General features: G+C 46.1%; 1 protein-coding gene across 1 annotated transcript in view; it reads right to left on the minus strand.

Moving 5' to 3' along the window:
- The window catches only part of PROZ (protein Z, vitamin K dependent plasma glycoprotein), a 54186-nt gene that overhangs the window by 10878 nt on the left and 23895 nt on the right, over positions 1-19413 (minus strand). The window contains exons 3-6 of the mRNA XM_075334332.1: positions 19307-19331; positions 16855-16968; positions 14831-14968; positions 9538-9623 (exon numbers count right to left, since the gene is read on the minus strand). Coding sequence (XP_075190447.1) covers positions 9538-9623; positions 14831-14968; positions 16855-16968; positions 19307-19331 — 363 coding nt within the window. The remainder of the gene's footprint in view (positions 1-9537; positions 9624-14830; positions 14969-16854; positions 16969-19306; positions 19332-19413) is intronic.

The following is a 19413-nucleotide window of genomic DNA, read 5'->3' on the forward strand; positions in this document are numbered from 1 at the left end:
TGTGAGGTGTGTGTGAGAGTGAGTGTGAGCCGGTGTACACTGGTAACTATGATACACATCGGGTAACTAAGGGACCTTAGTTACCCGATGTTTATAATGGTTACCAGCTTTCACGGCCTCTGTCAAGATCCCAGCATCGCAAGGTTATGTCTGGCGCTGCCGGGATCCTGACGGAGCCGGTGTAGAAGCAAGCGATATCCCAGCATGTTGTGATGTGTGAGGTGTGTGTGAGAGTGAGTGTGAGAGTGAGTGTGATCTGATGTGTGTGTGTGTACTCACCTGGGAATCGGAGCTCCCTGTCAGTTGGGCCAGAGCGAGCGTGCATTGCGTGAGGGGGGCGGGGCCTGCAGAGAGCCGGGGCGAGAGGCCAATCCGTGTGGGGGGGGCGGGGCCATGGCGAGCCCAGCGGCCAATCAGCTTTGTGTCACCGTAAGGACACAATTTCGGAGCATGACAGACAGACAGATAGACAGACAGATAGACAGACAGACAGACAGAATAAGGCAATTATATATATAGATATATATGTATATATGTGCATGTATATATATGTATGTATATATATATATGTATGTATATATATATGTATGTATATATATATATATATGTGTATGTATATATATATCTATCTATATATATAATTGCCTTATTCTGTCTGTCTGTCTGTCTATCTGTCTGTCTATCTGTCTGTCTATCTGTCTGTCTGTCATGCTCCGAAATTGTGTCCTTACGGTGACACAAAGCTGATTGGCCGCTGGGCTCGCCATGGCCCCGCCCCCCCACACGGATTGGCCTCTCGCCCCGGCTCTCTGCAGGCCCCGCCCCCCTCACGCAATGCACGCTCGCTCTGGCCCAACTGACAGGGAGCTCCGATTCCCAGGTGAGTACACACACACACATCAGATCACACTCACTCTCACACTCACTCTCACACACACCTCACACATCACAACATGCTGGGATATCGCTTGCTTCTACACCGGCTCCGTCAGGATCCCGGCAGCGCCAGACATAACCTTGCGATGCTGGGATCTTGACGGAGGCCGTGAAAGCTGGTAACCATTATAAACATCGGGTAACTAAGGTCCCTTAGTTACCCGATGTGTATCATAGTTACCAGTGTACACTGGCTCACACTCACTCTCACACACACCTCACACACACATCACATCGCATCCACACATCAAGGTCCTGCAGCTGCGGAACATGCACACACATAACAGCACACACACACACACACACAAATCAGATCACACTCACACACACCTCACACATCACATCGCATCCACATACTCACAACATCCTGGGATATCGCTTGCTTCTCGGCGGCGATACTGTGCAGTTGTGAGCTTCCAGGACCTGCCGGGGGATCACATGGCCAGAAGCATGTGATATCCCCGGATGTTGTGAGTATCAGCGCGTATGTGCAATATCGTCAGTGTGTGTGTCTTTGTGTGTGAGTGTATGCGATCGGGTGTGTGTGAGTGGATGCGATCGGGTGTGTGTGAGTGGATGCGATCGGGTGTGTGTGAGTGGATGCGATCGGGTGTGTGTGAGTGGATGCGATCGGGTGTGTGTGGGTGTGTGTGAGTGGATGCGATCGGATCTGTGAGTGTCGGCAGAGGAGCACGGCGTGCTGGAGGAGGCTGAGAGGACAGAGGCTGATCCTGGGGAAGGCTGGGATGGGGAGGCTGATGCTGGAGACGGAGAGGCTGATGCTGGGGACAGAGAAGCTGATGCTGAGGACAGAGAGGCTGATGCTGGGGACAGAGAAGCTGATGCTGGGGACAGAGATGCTGATGCTGCGGGAGGCTGATGCTGGGGACAGAGAGGCTGATGCTGGAGACAGAGAGGCTGATGCTGGGGACAGAGAAGCTGATGCTGGGGACAAAGAGGCTGATGCTGGGGACAGAGAGGCTGATGCTGGGGACAGAGAGGCTGATGCTGGGGACAGAGAGGCTGATGCTGGGGACAGAGGCTGATGCTGGGGACAGAGAGGCTGATGCTGGGGACAGAGAGGCTGATGCTGGGGACAGAGAGGCTGATGCTGGGGACAGAGAGGCTGATGCTGGTGACAGAGAGGCTGATGCTGGGGACAGAGAGGCTGATGCTGGAGACAGAGAGGCTGATGCTGGGGACAGAGAGGCTGATGCTGGAGACAGAGAGGCTGATGCTGGAGACAGAGAGGCTGATGCTGGAGACAAAGAGGCTGATGCTGGAGACAAAGAGGCTGATGCTGGGGACAGAGAGGCTGATGCTGCAGGTAGAGAGGCTGATGCTGCAGGTAGAGAGGCTGATGCTGGCGCAGCATGGCGGATGGAGCACCTTTGGGAGTGCGCAGCATGGCGGATGGAGCACGTTTGGGAGTGCGCAGCATGGCGGATGGAGCACGTTTGGGAGTGCGCAGCATGGCGGATGGAGCACGTTTGGGAGTGCGCAGCATGGCGGATGGAGCACGTTTGGGAGTGCGCAGCATGGCGGATAGAGCACGTTTGGAAATGCGCAGCATGGCGGATGGAGCACGTTTGGGAGTGCGCAGCATGGGGGATGCAGCACGATGGGGAGTGCGGAGTATGGCGGATGGAGCACGTTTGGGAGTGCGCAGCATGGAAGATGCAGCACGATGGGGAGTGCGGAGTATGGCGGATGGAGCACGTTTGGGAGTGCGCAGCATGGCGGATGGACCACGTTTGGGAGTGCGCAGCATGGCGGATGGAGCACGTTTGGGAGTGCGCAGCATGGGAGATGGAGCACGATGGGGAGTGCGCAGCATGGCGGATGGAGCACGTTTGGGAGTGCGCAGCATGGGGGATGGAGCACGATGGGGAGTGCGCAGCATGGCGGATGGAGCACGTTTGGGAGTGCGCAGCATGGCGGATGGAGCACGTTTGGGAGTGCGCAGCATGGCGAATGGAGCACGTTTGGGAGTGCGCAGGATGGGAGATGGAGCACGATGGGGGGTGCACAGCATAGGGGATGGAGCACGTTTGGGAGTGCGCAGCATGGCGGATGGAGCACGTTTGGGAGTGCGCAGCATGGGGGATAGAGCACGTTTGGGAGTGCGCAGCATGGCGGATGGAGCACGTTTGGGAGTGCGCAGCATGGGAGATGGAGCACGATGGGGAGTGCGCAGCATGGCGGATGGAGCACGTTTGGGAGTGCGCAGCATGGGGGATGGAGCACGATGGGGAGTGCGCTGCATGGCGGATGGAGCACGTTTGGGAGTGCGCAGCATGGCGGATGGAGCACGTTTGGGAGTGCGCAGGATGGGAGATGGAGCACGATGGGGGGTGCGCAGCATACGGGATGGAGCACGATGGGGAGTGCGCTGCATGGGGGATGGAGCACGATGGGAAGTGCACACCTACCCCCAACACACACACATGCGCGCGCGCGCGCCACTGCACAACACACCACACCACACACACACACTGGGAACCACAAACAACTGCCCTACACAGACACCCACACACACAGACAACGCTGCACACACAAATATACGCACATACCGCACAACACGCACATTGCACAAAACATACCTCCCCCCAAAACACACCACACACACACAAACTGCACAACACACACACAACGCTACAGACACACAGCGCTCCACAAACAACGCAACACACAAACAACACCGCTCTCACCCCCCATCACACCCAGACAACATCCAGAACATGTACAGCCCCTACACAAACACTTGGTAACTACACACAACAACATCTATATATATATAACAAAAATCATACATGAACTACACAATACGTAAATTCAAGAATACCCGATGCATAGAATCGGGCCACCTTCTAGTATATATATATGTGTGTATATATGTGTATATATATGTGTATATATGTATATATATGTATATATGTGTATGTGTATATATGTGTATGTATATATATATATGTGTGTATATATATATATATATATATATATATATATATATGTGTGTATATATATATGTGTGTGTGTATATATGTGTGTATATATATATATGTGTGTATATATATATATGTGTGTGTATATATATATATATATATATATGTGTATATAATTACAAACTTTGTTTCTTCTCCAAACTGAATCTTAGGGTCCCATTACATGTAGCGACGCACCAGCGATCCGATCTGGCAGGGATCTCTGGAACATCGCTACATGGTCGCTGGTGAGCTGTCAATCAGGCAGTTCTCCACAGAGATCAGCCACCAGCCACCTGTGTAATGACGGCTCCCTGGATTCAGTTACCTGCATTGCACTCCGGAGCTCTCCCTGAAGCCTGGTCTGATCTCTGGACTGCAGCGCAAGCGCCGAGTGATTGATTCCCCGGCGATTGCGGTTCAGTTCATAACAGTTGCGGACATGCCGGACTGCAATCCGGAGCTCAAGCGAGAACACCGGAGATCAGCCCGGCATGTCTTCAGCTGTCATGAACTGAACCGCAATCGCCGGGGAATCAATCATTCGGGAATATTTTTACTATACAGCAGAGCTGTGAGAACTGCAGCTGCTAACGTGTTTGTTATGACAAACTTCTGCCAATCTGTATTAGTTGCATATCTAACACTAGTAATGTCCCCTTTTATTAAAAATAAGGCCTGGAGACATATTGTCATGCAGATATGTGTGCTGCCCATAGCCTAGAACAGCTCATTTACGTAAAAGAACAACATTAATTTCTCTGGAATAAGACATTGGATTGCAGATATAAAGGTAATTCAGCTTCCTATGACCTGCATTCCCATATAGACGACTTAGGAATAGGGATGAGCGGATCAAGTTCCGAGTTCAGCCGAATTTTAGTTTAAAGTTCTGTTCGGGACCCGAAATTGACTCTGATATAAGTCATTGAGGATCCAAACTTCTGTACTTAAAAATGGTCGTAGTAAGCGCTAGAGGGCTGCAAAAGGAAGCAAAATGGGGATAAGAGCAGGAAAATTGTCCTGCAAACAATTGTCAACAATTGTGCTGATTAGCTAAGGCAAAGCTTGGGGGCTGCGGTTATCAGGCTTGGAAGGCCCATGTTTTTTTGGCCCTTCTCAGCCTAAAAATAGCAACTTGCCGACATTCCAGAAGTGGCTCATCCATTAGATGCACCAATTCTGGCTCTTTGCCCAGCTCTTCTCAATTGCTTTGGTGCAGTGGTAATCGGGGTAATACTTTTGGAGTTGATGTCAACTGTGAATTTATTTGAATAAAGACTCCACCAACACCACCACCACCCCTCACCAATTTATTAATTAAAAATAAATCCGGAGAGTTCCAGCATAATTCAATGGCACACATAGGATGCACCCAGATTTAAACATCAGATAATGAGAAAATATATATGAATTTCTAACTAACAAAAATTTCCCTGATCGCATTGGAAAGGGGAGAGTCTGACTATGAAGAATTATGCAGCTATTGCGGAGGAAGTTAAAGTAGCCCTCTATAACAAATGTTTATCTGTTAGACCTTTTATAATGCTTATTGTGTGTTAATGGCGTTATATATTTTATGTGTATGATACCACTATATATCACAGCACATTACAGACATTGTCAGTGTCCCCATTAGTGCTCACAATCTAAATTATCTGGTGTTAATTAGCCAACCAGTTGCTGCAATATTCTTTTATAAGTTCCATTCTAAGGCTATGTGCGCACGTGTGCGCTCTGCACTGCACCTAAAAGGTGCGCTTCAGAGCGCAGCTGAAAAGCTCCATTCTGAAGCGCATGGTGCCGGCAGAGAACGTGCGCTCTGCATGCAGCTCCTGCCATAGACAGAGCAGGGGCTGCCGGCAAAGCGCACGGAAGAAGTGACATGTCACTTCTTAGAACGCGCGCTTCGAGCAGCAGCCGAAGCGCTGTGCTCTAAGACGCCACGTGCGCACGGCCCCTGCACAATCTCCATAGATTATGCAGGGGACGCAGGACGCATGCAATTACGCTGCGCTACAAAGCGCAGCGTAACTGCATGTAATTATGCAACGTGCGCACATAGCCTTATGCTTATCTGTACCAAAAGAACTGTGACAAGCAAGATTGCATAACGTCTTCTGTGTGGACCAAAAGTCACTTTTTCAGTAGTTTTCTACTAAGCAGTGAGAAAGTGACTTATTAGCGCAGATTACGACTGGATGGCTATTAGTTATGTTACACGGACGCCAGGAATGCAACACGCAGTAAGGATGAGTCAGTGGTGAACTCAACAGGTTTTTATTAAGTGGCAATGGGAAGATGGACGGGAAGATACACAGTCATATGAAAAAGGTTGGGCACCCCTATTAATGTTAACCTTTTTTCTTTATAACAATTTGGGTTTTTGCAACAGCTATTTCAGTTTCATATATCTAATAACTGATGGACTGAGTAATATTTCTGGATTGAAATGAGGTTTATTGTACTAACAGAAAATGTGCAATCCGCATTTAAACAAAATTTGACCGGTGCAAAAGTATGGGCACCTCAACATAAAAGTGACATTAATATTTTGTAGATCCTCCTTTTGCAAAAATAACAGCCTCTAGTCACTTCCTGTAGCTTTTAATGAGTTCCTGGATGAAGGTATATTTCACCATTCCTGTTTACAAAACAATTCCAGTTCAGTTAAGTTTGATGGTTGCCGAGCATGGACAACAGGCAATGCAGGAGTGGAAGGCAAAAAAAATAAAAAATCAGTTGGCATGTTTCAGTTACACTCAACTGATCACAAGTACAAGCAATCATTGAAGATTACAAACAAATTCTCTTAACAATAACCCAACTGCGGTCCTTCCGTAAGGGGAGTGTCGGTGTCGCCCTACTTAGGGTCACAATATGCACTTAAACAGGAAAACGTAAACTTTCATAAATCTATCTATGTTAATGGTTCACTAAACGTAGTGCAGTTGCGTGGTACTACACCAACAGTTGAGTTTAGTAATTAGACATTTTTGTCTGCCAAGTACCTCAATTTTTGCATGTTTTTCATAGCAATAATGCATGTTTATATTCCCATATTCATTGTTCCACATGTCTTAGCGCTACAGAGTGCAACTGTCTCTTTTTTTGGTTACTATGTTTCATGTTCAGTTTGCATTTGCACCTGTTTACATTAGAAAGGTAGGAGGTGCCATTAGTTTTTTTTTTACATTACAGGGTTATGCCTTCTGATTGAGCACTCAGGTGATTCCAATTCTCCATGTACAGGTTCCTATCTGCCCATTCATTGTAGTTTGGGGGGTTTTTTTACCCAAAGAGAGGCATTAGATTGGTAGAGGCACAACAAAAAAGAGGTTGCCTTGTCATTTGCTGTTGGGCTCACATAAAACTGGCCATTTTTGTGTGCTAAGTATCTTAGTTTTTGCATGTAATTCATAGCAGTGATGCAGGTCTATGTACCGCCCCTGCAGCAGTCGGACTGCTCGGACCCGGGGTTGCTGTGGCTCGAGGGTCTCCGGAAACCGGGGGCTTGCGGTCACCCGAAAGTGAAAGGGGGCTATTTACAGGGGATTAGTGTTCGTGACGCCACCCGTGGTTTGCTGTAAGGGGAGTACCGCCGATGGGAGTACCCGGGGGAGATGGAGTGGGGCAGCCAGATGACATTCCCTCCACGGGTAGGGTTAGCCCCGGGACTCTGGATGGTGGCGTTGTAGGGGAGCTTGGTGCAGGCCAGGCAGGGAGATTCAGGGGAGAGCAGCGTACTCACTCAGGCCGTATGGATGTTGGTGCGACCATTAGGCAGACTCTGACACAGAAGTAAACCAAGTCTCTGGGTGCCGCTGCCACTTTAGGGAGAGCTCGTCTGGGAATCCGTCCCCGTGGTTATTGCTGATGGTTCTGGACCTGCCTCCATGCACTAAGTTTAGACTTTTCTGAGTGACCCCTCAGCCTGAAACTTTCGGGGTCCGGCTCCCTACAGTCAGTTAGAGGAGCTGTGCTCTCGATGGCTGACACTTGGGATCTCAGTGGGCTGCATAAGCTGGAAAGCCCTATCCCCCTCGTTGTGTTGATGCTTTAGATCTCTGAGCTCCTGAGGAAAGTTCATAAAGAGACTATCCTCCACAGGTTAATTATCAGGTTGCGTGTAGCTACTCCCTGATCTAGGGTCCAGTACCTCGCCGTGCTCGCTACCGATTCGGTTGCTAGATTCTCCAGTGCCAACCGTTCTCCAAAACTAAGTCTGGCACCTCTAATACCCTGCGACCGGGTCTCCGACTCCTCTGGTCCCAGACCACCGTCTGCGACCCAACCAACGTCTCCCAGCTCCAACTCCCTTCAGCTCCTCACTCTTTGACTCCTTCTCTGTTCTGACTATGTCCCTCCCACCAGTCTGCCTGACCCCTAGGCGGGTGGCCCTGTTCCAGCTAGAGCACCCGCTGGTGTGCCTGACAGGGTGTGGTGTGAGATGTGGCTAGGATTTGAATGCTGATGGAGCAATACTAAGGTTTAGGATCCCAGAATCATGGGGGGTTAAGCTCTGCACCAAAAGAGAAAGGAGTGCAGTACTCTGTGACACCCTGACTAGTTCAGGGGTGTCACATCTATATCCCCATATTAATTGTTCCACATGCCTTCGTGTTCCTCTGGGCTCTGTGTGCTTCCAGATGATTTCCCAGCAAACCACACGGGCCTGCTTTGCTGCGCATAAGTCTGTTGCCTTGATTTTAGCGTCAACTCCGCCTTCCCGCTGCCGGCCCAGGCTATTATATTTGATAATTGCACCACAGTTGTCACCTGACTTGGCGTCCCCTCAGAACTCTTCCCTCGAGGAAACACACTCCTTATAGATCAGTTACCAGTAACCCTGATCCTTCAGCAGATGGTGATGTTGGGCTACAAATGCTGTGTAGCACTGAATATTAGTATCTTCTATTTTACATTTTTGTTCCTCCTCTGTCCCATGTACTTAACACTTTCCATAGATATAGGAACTCCAATTACTAGCTTAACTGATGTAATGACACAGCGATGACATTGCTCCTCATTATACAACCTGCAAGAACTTTGATGTTAGAGGACTCTTTTACTGGATTCTAGGACGGTAGCTGTATGGACCTCTGAAGGGTAATTTATAGAAAGCTGCATAAATCTTGCTACAGTTGAATAAAGACCAGCGGCCACCCGTAGTTGCATTCTCTTACTATAATGTCTAATGTTTTCGGCAGTCAAAACAGTGATGGGGAGCAGCAAGTAGGAGATGCTCTGAGTGCACAATGACCTGCACACTTACTGACCGGAAACTATAATAATAGGGCAACACATCTCATAAGCGATTTGCCAGATTATTATAGAAGCGGTGAGGTGGGTCTAGCACTGTTGGTCTCCCTTGACTGCAGGATATAAGATGCAGATACATTTTAGCAAGATTGTTTTCTTGCTATAGTCCAAGAAAACAGGACTTCTTAGGAGGTGACTATGTGATCACATGACCTAGCTGAAGAAAAGTATACCATTAAATCTCAGAAAGAAACAACTAAAAAAAGTAATTCTACTTGAATTATATCAAATAGGAGACACGTGATACACTGGAATGAAATAAAAAAAAAAAATGGAGTGCTACTTGAAGTTTTACCTGCCAGGGTAAAGGACTGGTGATGTTCTTGCTTCCCAGCAATATAGTTTTCTCCTCATTTACCAATTGTCCACAAGCATAGGGATCTGTCAATAGAGGCACAAAGCAAGAAGTGAAACATTTTTCTTATAACTGATCACTTTCTATTGCATTACAGTGACTTGAAAAAGTATAGAACTTTTTCCCACATTTTTTTTTTTTTACATTACATTGGGAAACTTAAATGTCTTTTATGGCAACACAAAGTAGCAAGTTTTGGGAACTGTAAAAGAAATGATACGTGGTTTTCTAAACATTTAAAAAATATAAATCTGAAAATTGTGACTTGCATTTGTATTCAGCCCCTGTAGTGTGATACATCTAAATTATATCCTGAGTAACCAATTGCCTCCAAAAGTTACCAAATTAGTAAATTGAGTCCACCTGTCTGTAATTTTTTCGCTGTCCACTACCTGGACAACCCCTCTCATCCCCCATATTTGGCCCCATTAAAATAAAAAAACTTATACTCGCCTCCTGTGCTGGTGCTGCTCCAGCAGTGTCGGTGCTCGCATTCCCAGGGTTCACATGAGATTGTAATGTCGCGGGCAGGGGGTGACTGACCACGTCAGGAAGGGCTGCCCGAGGCGCTCCGGGATTGTGGCTGGGGCTCGAGTGACAGCCAGACCCAGGGCTCGTGCAGCGGCCCGTCGCCCACAACAAATAAAAGGGGTTATTTACAGGGGAAGAGTTTGTCAGTGACGCCACCCGTGGGTTGCGGTGAGGGTTGGTGACACCGCCGCTGCCTTGGTATGGGACGCCCGGGGTTGATAGAGCTGGGCAGCAAGGTGGAATTTCCTCCACAGTTAGGGGAGATGTAGTCCCGGGGCCTAGAGGATGGTGCGGGATATCAGGGAGCAGTCTTTGCAAATGGATCGGATGGTACCGGTGTACTCACTGTGGTAATAAATCACACAAAGTCCATGTGGTAAACCAAGGCCAGATGCCGGGAGCCTCTGGAGGGGTGTGCTGGTCCCGCACACAAGTTGACAGGGCCTTCCTCCTGCACTTGTAGTTTCTTGTGTGTTGACTTAACCCACATAAAACGGGAGAAATCCACTCCCCTGTGTTTTGTATCCAGTGGGAGCCGTTGCCCTCAAAATCTGACCCTTGCAATCTCTGTGGGTTCTGGCGGACACCCTATCCCCCGCGTTGGGCTTCCATTTCGCTCTCAGGGCTTACTGGTGGAACAAGGCCTGGAACCTTGTCCCCGGCTGGCTAATTGACAAGGGGCTTGAAACCTTCCTCGCCCCAGGGTCCCGGCACCCCGACTGCACGGCCTCCGGACTAGATCCCTGCTGTCGGTACCGGCGGGCTACAACCCTGCCCTGGTCCACTTTAGGTCTTCCGCAACCAGATCTCCGTCGCCTGTGGCCCTGCTCTGCCGTCTACCACCTAGTCAGCTCAGGTAGTCCGGTAGTGCAGGTGCTCCAACCCCTGACCACCACTTCACACTCCTCTCCACTCCACTGTCTAGACTCAACCCCACTCCACTCTCTCTCTAACTGACGTGTTCCCTCCCCTGACACCTCAGGACCCCTAGGTAGGCGTTCCCATCCACCTGGTCCCGCCCACTGGGGTGTCCCAATTGTCCCGGGGGGGTGACTAGGCTTTTGTGGCTGGTGTTACCTATGTGTGGGGTGTTGGTGGAATCCCAAGGAGAAGGTGATTCCTGCACCCTAGAGGGGCTACAGCAATCTGTGACTACCTGGTTTTGCCAGGGTGTCACAGTAACATCACGCAAGCCCTGTGCACAATCATTATCGGCTTCACTCTCCCGGCCTTTGGACATATGAGTAGTCATCAAGACGTGAGTGGCTATCTGCAGCTCTCACTTCCTGTTGATTACTCCTACATCTGAAGGCAGGGAAAGAGAAGCTGGTGATAATTGGACGCGGGCCTGCACAGCGGCAAAACCTCACGTTACCCCCGGGAATAAGAGCGCCGACACCACTAAAACTACAGCTACAACTGTTCTGTTAATGCCTCAGAGGTTTGTTTGAGAACAGTAGAAATCAAACAGCATCATGAAAACCAAGGAATACACCAAATCAGTCAGGGATGAAGATGTGGAAAAGAATAAAGCAGGGTTAGGTTATAAAAATAGGCCAAGCTCTGAACATCTTATGGAGCACTGTTCAATCAATTATTCAAAAATGGAAGATGTATGGCATTACTGCAAACCCACCAAGACATGGCCGTCCAGCTAAACTGACATCCCATGCAAGAAGAGCACTAATTAGAGAAGTAGCCAAGAAGCCCATGGTCACTCTGGAGGAGGTACACAGATCCACAGCTCAGGTGGGAGAATCTGCCCACAGGCAGGTCCTATACTCCACAAATATGGCCTTTGTGGAAGAGTTGAAAGAAGAAAGCCATATTTGACAGCAAGCCTTTGTCATTTTTACTAGTGGTCACACATTTAAAATATTTAGGTTCAACATTCATCAAGACAGTAAAAGGGATCTCTCTTCTAACATTGTGCTAAACTGAAATTTAATCTCCGGGGAAAACTAGCTATATAAGTGACGGGACGCATAAACCTAATAAAAAATATCATTGCCCTAATTCAGTTTTACTTTGTAACACAATACCCAGCGCTAAATCTTTTTTTACAACACTTAACTTGCTAATGTCTTCAATTGTGTGGACTAGTTCTCGGCCCAAACCTAAATTATCTAAGCTTCACAGGGCCAAAAAGCTTGCTGGTACAGCTTAACCAGATTTTTTTTATATTACATAGTTGGCCAGCTAAAGGCACTCATTAGTTGGATGTCAGGTTCTCAACTGCCAAATTCGAATTCACTTGGCTGAAGAGGCAAACACTAGCTGTCTACTAGGATTTTTAGAGCTTGATAAACCTGACATTCCCAAAATGTTGCCTATGCTCAAGATGGTTCGGTTAGTCTGCAGGCAGGTGAGACAAGTGTCAAATTTTACTCATATTTTAGCAGACATGCCTTTATGGCAAACCCTTACTTTTCATCCCTGGCATCTAACCCATCCTTTCAATTTTGAAGCACACAAAACATCCTTTTACTCTACCTTTACCTATATACTTTATGAGTCCACGCATAGCCTCCTGTGTGCATTTATGAACCCTCATATAGCCTTTTATATACTTTATGAGCCCCACATAGCCTCCTTTATACATTTATGAGCCCCCACATAGCCTCCTATATACATTTATGACACCACATATAGCATCCTATATACATTTCCTTCCCGGCTTCAGATAGGCGCACTGCGCATGATCTGAAGAACAGCTTCTGCACTTACAATTATGTGCAGTGCGCCTGTCTGAAGCTGGAAAGTGAACACACCGGTTCTGAGGAGCACTGCCGCTGCCGCAATTTATAGCTCCAAGATGGACGGGTAATTCTTCCCCATCATTTTGGAGTGTTTTTCCCCAGACTATTCTGCCTTCTTTCTATGTTGTCATGCCGCTGTGGGTGTGATAACATGATTTCCACAAGCCGGCGGGACGACAGCTCCTGAAAATCTTGGGCATGCACAGCGTCAGTACACATCAGAAGCCGAGTGCATGCTTCCTGGCTACAGAGAAGTGCACTGTGCATGATTGGAAGTGCAGTGTGCCTCTCTGAAACCGGGAAGCATACATCTGGATTCTGAGGCGCACTGATGCTGAGGAAATTTATAGCTACAAGTTAGATGGGTAATTCTCCTCCAATGTTAAGGGCCTTGCTTGACTCAAATACACAGCATGAGCTCCATTGCACTTCCTAAATAAAGTGTGAGCCCCTACTGTATATCCTCCCATATACTTTGAGTCTCCGCATAGCCCCCTATATATTTTATGAGCCCCCACGTAGCCTCCTAAATACAGCATAAGTCCCATATAGCCTTCTAAATACATTATTAGGCTCATATAGCCTTCTATATACATTTCTGAGCCCTCTCATATCCTTCTATATACTTTGGACAGCCTTCTAAAGACTCTAAAGATTAACATCCCATACATATGACAAAAAATCCCACATACTCACCTCACTCCCGTTCCACCCTGTGGGCTGCTGTGGCCTCTGATGCACAGCACACGCAATGATGTGATGTCATCGTATCTGCTGTGCCTCACTCTGATTAGTGGAAGATGGAGCCAGCAGCACCATCCTCCACCATTGCGCTCACCACTGTTTGCATCCAGTGGATTCACACAGCATTAACATCTGATGGCAAGCAGCAGCGGCAGCAAACTGGCAGCGGGGTAAGACTACCGTGGTCTGGCTGTCTCAGTCAGCGGGCTGGACCGTAACATCCAGAGGGTTGGATGGCTGCAATTTGGCCAGCCCTGTGTTAGAGGCTGCGAAAGACTTGAGACTGGGACTCAGGTTCACCTTCCAGTAGGACAACGTCCCTAAACATATTGCCAGAGCTAAAATGGAATGGTTTAGATCAGAGCATATGTAGGTGTTTTAATGGCCCAGTCATAGTCCAGCCCAAAATCCCATTAAGAATTTGAGGCAAGACTTGAAAATTTCTGTAATCTCCATCCATTCTCACTAAGCTAGTTGGCAAAGAAGAATGCGCAAAAATCTTTGCAAGATTTTCAAAGCTGATAGAGACATACCCCAGAAGAAATGCAGCAGTAATTGCAGCAAAAGGTGGTCCGACTAAGTATTAACTCAGCGGGCTGAATACAAATGCACGACACAATTTTCAGATTTATATTTTGAAAATATTTAGAAGACCATATATAATTTCCTTTAGCAATCACAAATACTTACTTTGTGTTGGCAAATCACATAATATCCCAATAAATTAAATTTAATATTTGTGGATGTAAAGTGATAAAGTTTGGAAATGTTCACAGGGTATGAATACTTTTTCAAGGCACTGTTTGTTATAATTTACCAATGCTATATTACCGTGCATTGGACTGGGTGGTTTAAGACCTTTCTTTTTTGTTTTTTGAATTATCATTTTTTAAAAAACAAAAAAAAGAGTGCTGATGAAGAACATGCCTTAAAGGGGCCTCAGACAAATCCACTATGTACTCAGTTATATAGTTTGTAGATTATAGTGTGAGGTTATATCCCAACCTACCATACATTAGAAATAGTGCACAGGGACTTTAATAGCTGTCATGTAAGGCTTTGTAATATTTTACTGTTCCCTGTCAAATAGTAGTTGAGTGTCATAAAAAGGTAGTGGTGATATTACAGGTTATGTCCATGCGCATATTTTTTGTTCTTTTTTCGCCATATACTACATGTTGCATACTGTTATCACTTGCCTGTGGGATGACATGATTTTTCATCTTCACCAAGCCTGTATCCAGATGCACAGGAACAAATAGGTAAGTCAGGACCATAAGTAGGTTCACAGAAGTGGTGGCACCCATCTTCTGCATCAGGGTGACATTCATTCACCGCTGCAAAAACAATGGAAAATAATAATAGCTAAGATGATAATGGTTAGACTGGACACATAGTTTGAGCCTGCTTAAAGCAGTTAGTGGGGGCACAGACATGAATACTGTGGATTCATGATTTTTGTGTCCAATGAATCTTTTAATTGCTCAGTTATCCAGATTGCTGTTTTGGTTACCATGAGAATGAACCTGTAGATGAAATATCTTGCCCTTAAATATGGCAGGATATTCTCGTCCTCTTTTGCATAATACATAAGTGTATGGTCCCACGATCTATGTTACTTGGGTTCTGGAAGTAGCATATTTCTGTGTGTCCAGTTGAAAAGAGGATGGCTTCTCCAAATGAATAATGATCCTAAACACAAGTCAAAATCCCCTATAGACGACCTCAAAAGGTGCCAGCTGAAGGTTTTCCATGGCCCTCACAGTCCCCTGATCTGAACATCATTGAAAATCTGTGGCTAGATCTCAAAAGAGCAGTGCATGCAAGACAAACAAGGAATCTCACAGAACTGGAAGACTTTTACAAGAAAGGATTGATGAAAATCCCTCCAACAAAAATAGAAAGACTCTTGGCAGGCTACAAAAAGCTGTGACATTGGTCAAAGGGGGTGCTACTAGGTAATAACTATGCATGGTGCCCAAACTTTTGCACCAGGCCATTTCCTTTTTTGTTAATTTAAAAATTTAAAAGATTAACATTTTTTTCTTTTATAAAATTAAACGGAAATGGGTCATATTTGACTTTTAGAGATCATTTTATCTTCAACTTGCTTAAAGGGGTTGTTCACTACTTTTAAATTGATGGCCTTTCTTTAGGATAGGTCATCAATGTCTGACTCGCCGGGTTCCGACACCCCGCACCCCCACCGATTAGCTGTTCTCAGCCCTGGCGGCATCAGGAGGCAGCCGGAAATGCTCAGTTCCGAAGCTGCACAGTCTTCTGATAGGGGCTGCGGATAGGTACTCACATCCACCTCCTATGGATCTGAATGGGAGGCGGATGTGCAGTACCCGGCTGTGGCCGCTATCAGAAGATGGAGATGCTCCGGAACTGAGCATTTCTGGCTACTTGCTGCCGCTGAGACCGAGAACAGCTGAATGGCAGAGGTGCAGGGTGTCGGACTCTGACTGATCAAACATTGATGACCTATCCTAAGGATAGGGCATGAGTGTAAAAGTAGGGGATAACATCTTAAACTGTTCATAATAACAGTCATTTTGACCCGGGTGCCCAAAGTTTTGCATGCCACTGATTTTGGTATTGCTGCATTTGTAAAATTTTGTTCTATCAAAATATAAAATAAATTAATCAGATTGGTAAACACCATAACAAGAAAAATACCCTACTAGAATTATGTAGGGATCAAAAAATAAGCCCCGACACAGTCCCATATTCCGAAAATCAAAAATATTATGGGTCTTGGAAGATGGCGACACAGGCCAAAAAAGTTTTCTTTCAAATTTTGGATTCGTTTTTTTACATGTTTTTTACATGTTTGATATCTACGTAGTTGTACTGACTTGGGGAATCATATTTCCAAGTCAGTTTTACGATATAGTGAGCATGGTAAATAAAATGGAATAAAATAAAACAATTGTAGAAATACACTTTTTTCAATTTTTGTTTCCTGCTTTCCAGTGCATCACAAGATAAAACAAATAGTACAACTCGGCCAGCAAAACAGAAGCCTTCATACGCTTTGGGTACAAAAAAAAAAAAAAATGTTATGGCTCTTGGAAGAATGAGAGGAAAAAAACGAATGTGCAAAATCAGAAAATCACAAGGTAGTGAAGGGGTTCATTAAATTTCTCTAAAACTAGCAAGCTACCCAACATTTCTATAGATTTCTGCATCATACTGTCTTGTAGATTCTTGTCCTTACCAAACTGGCAATTCTTTCCGGTGTAACCTTCGGCACAAGTGCAGGTATAGCTTCGGATAGAGTCTGTGCACACACCTTCATTCTGGCATGGGCCTGAGGAACATGGTCTGCCATCTACAGATATGAGTAAAATTGTAGTTTTCATGATTAAATTATTTTATGTGCTACATATTACATAGTGCTGTGTCTACCAACTCATACACTATACACTCATACATGCCATAACTTACGGCTTTCCTCTAATCATATGTAAATCATATTCATATGGTTGTAGGAGTCACATGATAATAATAACCTACTGGTAAAAGTGATGATTTAGAAAGTGAATCGCCCTGTCATCAGCACAACATATAGTGAATTTATCTGACCTGCGAGCTGATATGACAGTTAGGGGTACTTTGCACGTTGCCACATCGCTAGCATCGGCTAGCGATGTCCAGCGCAATAGCACCCGTCCCCGTTGCACATGCGATATCTTGTGATTGCTGCCGTAGCGAACATTATTGCTACGGCAGCATCACACGCACATACCTGGTCGGCGACGTCGCGGTGACTGCCGAACAATCCCTCCTTCAAGGGGGAGGTGCGTTCGGCGTCACCGCGACGTCACTAATCGGCTGGCCAATAGAAGCGGAGAGGCGGAGATGAGCGGGACGTAACATCCCGCCCACCTTCTTCCTTCCGCATTGCCATCGGGACGCAGGTAAAGTGATGTTTGTCGTTCCAGCGGCTTCACACACAGCGATGTGTGATGCCACTGGAGCAACAAACATCGTACCTGCAGCAGGTGCGACATTATGAAAATGAACTGCGTGACACAGATCACAGATTTTTGACTGTTTCACGCTCGTTCATCATCGCTCCTAGGATTTACACATTGCGATGTCGCTACCGGCGCCGGGTGTGCGTCACAACAACCGTGACCCCGACGATATTTCGGTAGCGATGTCACAACGTGCAAAGTACCCCTTAGAACTTCTCAATACAATAATGTCAGGCCCCATGTTGCTCGTATTACTGTGAGCAGTGTGTACTGCCTAACTGTGCTGTCATGGCCTGCAGCTTCTCCAGACTTGTCCTCCATCGAGCACATCTGGGACATCATCGGTAGTCAATTGTAAAGAACTGTCATGAGCGGATCTTGATGATTTGAGCTTCCAAGTGCATTCATCGTGGCAGAACACTTCTCAGACAACCATTACTAACTTGATAGCATGCCAAGGTGTGTAAGCGCATGTATTTCTTCGCAGAGTGCCCATATTTAATACTCAAATCAAGATGCTAACAAATTTTGTTTCCATTTTTTCATCATTTGTAACAGATCGTTAACAGGTCTATCAATCCTGTGATTTCTGTAACTCCATGACGATTCCTTCTTGTGATTTCAATGTTGAGGAGTGTATATATGAACATACATCGACCTGATTTTATATAAATGTATGAATACATTGATAACTTCAACTAAAAACACGAGGGGTTACAGTGCAGATAGTACGCAGGATTGCTGCCTAGCATTAGCTAAAGGATCGCAAATTCTCAAGAGAGCTGTGGGCAAAAAGTAGTATAGACGCACAGGCTTTATTAGGGTATATGCACATGTTGTCTTTAAAGGGAACCTGTCAGGTCGGATATCTCTATAAACCTGCAGATGTGGGGTTAGTCTGCAAATTAATGGCGTTAAGAACTTATTCAGCTGCTGTACTGAAAGTGCTTTATTTTCCATGGGAGCTGTTGGTTTTCATTCATTCAGGCATGTGGGCGCCACTACGGTTATTGCCCCATACTGGGGCAGCTGTTAGTATGTGACGGCACTTTGACTGACAACCGACTCTGTTGTTCTGTGAGCACTAACTATAAATGCTTTGGGCACAACTGTCTGACTGAAAGCCGGTGTCTGCTAGCAGAAATAAAGTTAATTTTCTCCCGAATGCTACAGTTTCAGTATAGTGAGCGGGCACCTTCTAAATGCTATTGACCTCCAAATTATCCCTATATCTGCAGCTTAATCACATTATCTGACCTGACAGTTTCACTTTAAGACACCGTTGGACCACCGAGTTTTTCATCAAACGTCATCTGTCTTTTTCCTGATGTAAACTATAAATAGTGCACACCATTGAAGCCGCATGAAGAATGAAGAGGTCACTTCTTTTAGCCGCTTCACAGTTTCCGATGCCTTAAGCTGTTAAAAGAAGTAAGAAAAGACTTTTTTTTTTTAATTTTTATTGGGTTTCTTGAAGCGAGTTCCAGGGTGAATCTTACCTGAAAAAGACGTCTTGTGCACATACCCTTAGGCTGTTGAGCTTGAAGACAACACTTAAACTGCTTTTCTTTTAGCTTAAGTATTAGTTCACGTGCACATGATGAGTATTTGGTGAGGTTTTTAACTCAGTATTTGTAAGCCAAAACCAGGAGTAGGTAATAAATACAGAAGTGAAGCCCTTATACTTACCATAATATGTCTTCCAAAATGTGTCCTGTAAAATACAGTAAAACATAGTTTAACTGAGAACATAATGAAAAGAGTTAAATGGCTATAGACCAATGCAATCATTTCAG

Source organism: Anomaloglossus baeobatrachus, chromosome 2 (genome assembly GCF_048569485.1).
Source record: "Anomaloglossus baeobatrachus isolate aAnoBae1 chromosome 2, aAnoBae1.hap1, whole genome shotgun sequence".
NCBI lineage: Eukaryota > Metazoa > Chordata > Amphibia > Anura > Aromobatidae > Anomaloglossus > Anomaloglossus baeobatrachus.